The sequence below is a fragment of the Limulus polyphemus genome, unplaced genomic scaffold, assembly GCF_000517525.1.
Source record: "Limulus polyphemus unplaced genomic scaffold, Limulus_polyphemus-2.1.2 Scaffold7481, whole genome shotgun sequence".
NCBI classification, from domain to species: domain Eukaryota; kingdom Metazoa; phylum Arthropoda; class Merostomata; order Xiphosura; family Limulidae; genus Limulus; species Limulus polyphemus.
In genome coordinates, this window is record NW_013673091.1 from 25,401 (window position 1) to 29,780 (window position 4,380).

At 36.2% G+C, this 4,380-nt stretch overlaps 1 protein-coding gene across 1 annotated transcript in view; it reads right to left on the minus strand.

Annotated features, from left to right (window-relative positions):
• Positions 1-4,380, minus strand: part of LOC106474652 — a 27,182-nt gene that overhangs the window by 16,652 nt on the left and 6,150 nt on the right. The window contains exons 5-7 of the mRNA XM_013935344.2: positions 2,766-2,974; positions 1,874-1,953; positions 418-526 (exon numbers count right to left, since the gene is read on the minus strand). Of these exons, the coding sequence (XP_013790798.1) occupies positions 418-526; positions 1,874-1,953; positions 2,766-2,974 (398 nt within the window). The remainder of the gene's footprint in view (positions 1-417; positions 527-1,873; positions 1,954-2,765; positions 2,975-4,380) is intronic.

Genomic DNA, 4,380 nt, shown 5'->3' on the forward strand with positions numbered 1-4,380 from the left:
CCCTGATTTAGCAATGAAAGACTAGAGAGAAGGCAGTTAGTCATCAACATCCACCGCCAACTAATGGGCTACTCTTTTACCAACGAATAGTGGGATTGACTGTCACATTATAACGCCCCCACGGCTGAAAGGGCGAGCATGTTTGGTGGGACGGGGATTCGAACCCGCGACCCTCAGATTGCGAGTCGAGCGTCTTAACCACCTGGCCATGCCGGTCCATCTTTTTGTGTTTGAGAAAATATTTTATATAAATATATATTACTTGAATGCAGAGCTGGCCATAGTTTAACTAGAACCTTATACAGGAATTAAGGCTGCGCCCCTACTCACAGCGAAGACCCAAACATTTAGAGCCCCCGAGAATCTGACGCCCTAGGAAGCCACCTATATTGACTATCCGGAACTACTTGAACTTACCTTGCAGCAACGTCAATAACTCTTATGAGTTGTTTCACGAAGCGATTAACAACCATCTCTTCATCATTGTCGTCGCTCAATTCAAAGGCATCATCAAAGAAAGCGTGAACTGAAATAAAAAAAGTGCATATGATTTAGGAATAACAACCAATCAGAGCAAGCTAACTACTTAGATCAACTAAGTAATAAGTACAGCTAATTAAATATACTTTTCTTACTAGGAATAACAACCAATCAGAGAAAGCTAACTACTTAGATCAACTAAGTAATAAGTACAGCTAATTAAATATGCTTTTATTACTAGGAATAACAACCAATCAGAGCAAGCTAACTACTTAGATCAACTAAGTAATAAGTACAGCTAATTAAATATACTTTTCTTACGTTTTTATTTATACAGATTAGAATGTATTGTTTCATCAGTTAGGTGTCCTTGCTGTTAACGAGATTTTCGGCCGTAAATCCAATAATATCTCACGATCTTCGGCCTTTTTTTTTATTTTGAAGGTTTAGGTTAGTCCTAAAATGCATATACTAAGCTATCAATGAAAAATAATATCAGTAATAAAAGTATTATAACACAAAAGAATCAAAATAGCTATATTAAATATTCATATCAATACTGTTATTGAAAGTAACTTTAAAGAAAGAATATGGTACACGTTACGAAAAACATAAACACTAGTGTTATCTTCAAATACTATCCTACTTGAAAATTATTTTCGTAAATGTAAACCTTGAAGATTTAGAAATACAACTAGGACTGGTAACAAAATCATAACGTTATTTTCGTAAATGTAAACCTTGACGATTTAGTTAAGGAGTTCAACCAAGAGTGGTAACAAAATCATAACGTTATTTTCGTAAATCTCAAGTACGAATTGTCCAAAATAAATTATTTCTGGTTAGTATTTTATTTTCCATAAAACAACAGATCATTTATTTTTATTCATTGATTTTTTTTACAATATTCTAACAAAAATAAAGTGTCCCACAAGTTTGGCCCTATAGAGAAATTGGGGTCCAGGGGCAACACAAATAATGTAAAAAAAAGCATCATTTTCTTACGAAGCCATACTTTTTGGTGCACCCTGTAGTGTAACGTACTTTTATCTTCATTTGGAAATAGACATAATATGTTTAAGTTAATAATTTCCTCGATAGGGGGCCGAAGGCCGCCTAGAGGAGTCACCTGTTTTAACCACTTGTGTGTTGTCCGTCGGTCAGTCAGTAGACACTAAAAGGACGTCACGTAAGGGACGCTTAACGTTACAATTCGTACTGTCGTAACGTCGGTAAAACGTGCGCATGCTATGAATCACGAGAAGAATTATACACTCTGTACGATACAACACAGCATGACATATAAACTCTTGAAACAGAACACATTCGGGGACCCTGAGATAGTACATCTGGTAGTATCTTTTTACAAGAAGTAAATTAATTATTGAAATACCTTCGAATTCATAGTAGTCAGGATCAACAATGTTGAGGTATTTTTGGGCATTTCTTCGAGCACATTGGTCCTCATCCATCCTGGGAATAGTTTGAAATATTTAAGTTATTTAACTTCCAAAAATAAAATGTTAACACAGACCTTATTAATATATATATATATGAGTTTGTGAAGTTTTTAAATTTTGTATGGTGTGTTATAGTTAGGAGTTCAAATATAGTTAAAAATTTTAACTTACTAGTTTTGCCTTATAATTTATTTTTTATTATTATTTAAAATCAAGACATTAAGATTGTTTGTTTTGAATTTCGCGCAAAGCTACACGAGGGCTATCTGCGCTAGCCGTCCCTAATTTAGCAGTGTAAGACCAGAGGGAAGGCAGCTAGTCATCACCACCCACTCGTAAACTATTATTTTGCCAACGAATAGTGGGATTGACTCCCCACGGGTGAAAGGGCGAGCATGTTTGGTGGGACGGGGATTCTAACTCGCGACCCGCAGATTGCGAGTCGAACGCCCTAACCACCTGGCCATGCCGGGCCAAATATTAAGAAAGTCTTGCTCTGAACGCTTTGCTACTCTGTGGAATTCATTCACAAACTGAAAAATGCCTTAATTCATTTATATTTCTTATAATACGTCAGAAAATAAAGTTCGTGCTATGTTGTAAATTATAGTTTGTTAAAATCAAAACCCATAAACTCACTTCGGGTAACCATCCATTAACGTAATACTTAATTTATTATTTCAATTGTTTGTGTGTGTGTGTGAAATGTTATAATAATTTATTTTAATTGAATATGGATAGAACGAAGTTCGGGAAACTAAACACCAATTTACTAAGTTGTCCCACTCGTCTGAATTCACAACACTGTTTTGATTTTTCACACACCTCATGACAGACTTCAGCATCTGTATCATTTCGTCAGGCGTTTCGTGCCACATTGTAGCGCATGCGTAGATGCGAGTAATATGATCACTGTTCCGAACAGTATGTCCGCTCCGTCCGTTATGGCTGCCAGAGGATTCGTCCGTATGTACGGATATAGTCTCGTAGTATTGGGAGCTGTCGGTGTATTCGTTCACCACAAGATCAATATCCTGTAAACCAAATAGTTTTAAAACTAACAAAATAATTATTATTTAATTAATTAATTTTCCCCTGTAAACATATTCATTACCTAAGGTCAATAAAATGCATATAGTCTAAAACTAAACCGTTTATTAATATAAAAAAGTAGAAAGAAGGGACAACGTTGCCGAGACAGGTTCATAAATTTTTAATCATGCAGTATAACGTTGCCCCTTGTTTATATGTATTTATTTTAACATAAGGTTGTTTTTTCCACCTTGTTTAAGACAACTTTTGTTTGTTTTGAAATCTTGCGAAAATAAAATCAATTTGTTAAAAAATATATATTAATCACAGTATTAATTCATACAGTTATCAGAATATTAGTTTCCCTAAACTAGTAAAGTTCTGGTTAAACAAGAACGATGAGGATTAGGTTTTGAGGGATAAGTGAGGGGCTAATTTCGCCAAGAAATTAGTGGAAATTAGCTCATTTCACAATTTTCGACTTACACTTATGTTCGAAACTAATTATCACAGCGATACCTAGCGGATTATATGTTAACCTAAAGAATTTGGCCGAAAAATATCGTTTTCTTTGCATGTATTTAGAGTGTCGTAATCCAGATCAACAGTTAAGTATGTTGTAACACAAAAAAGACGTACTCATTTCTTTACAGTGATTAAGTCGTTCTGTCTCATCATGAAATTAAGCTGTTCTGTCTCATCAGAGATTAAACTCTTCTCTTTCATCATGAGATTAACTTGCTCTGTCTCATGTGATTGAACTGTTCTGTCTCATCAGAGATTAACTTGTTCTGTCTCATGTGATTGAAACAGAGCAAGTTAATCTCTGATGAGACAGAACAGCCATGTGATTAAACTGTTCTGTCTTATTAGAGATTAACTTGCTCTGTCTCATGTGATTAAACTGTTCTGTCTCATCAGACATTAACTTGCTCTGTCTCATGTGATTAAACTGTTCTGTCTCATCAGACATTAACTAGCTCTGTCTCATGTGATTAAACTCTCCTGTCTCCTCAGGGATTAACTTGCTCTGTCTCATGTGATTAACTCTCCTGTCTCCTCAGGGATTAACTTGCTCTGTCTCATGTAATTAAACTGTTCTGTCTCATCAGAGATTAGCTTGCCCTGTCTCATGTATTGTTTGTTTTTGAATTTCGCGCAAAGCTACACGAGGGCTATCTGCACTCGCCGTCCCTAATTTAGCAGTGTAAGACTAGAGGGAAGGCAGCTAGTCATCACCACCTACCGCCAACTCTTGGGCTACTCTTTTACCAACGAATAGTGGGATTGACCCTCACATTATAACGCCCCCACGGCTATAAGGGGAAATATGTTTGGTGTGACGGGGTTTCGAACCCGTGACCCACAGATTGCGAGTCGATCGCCCTAACCACCTGACCATTCCGGG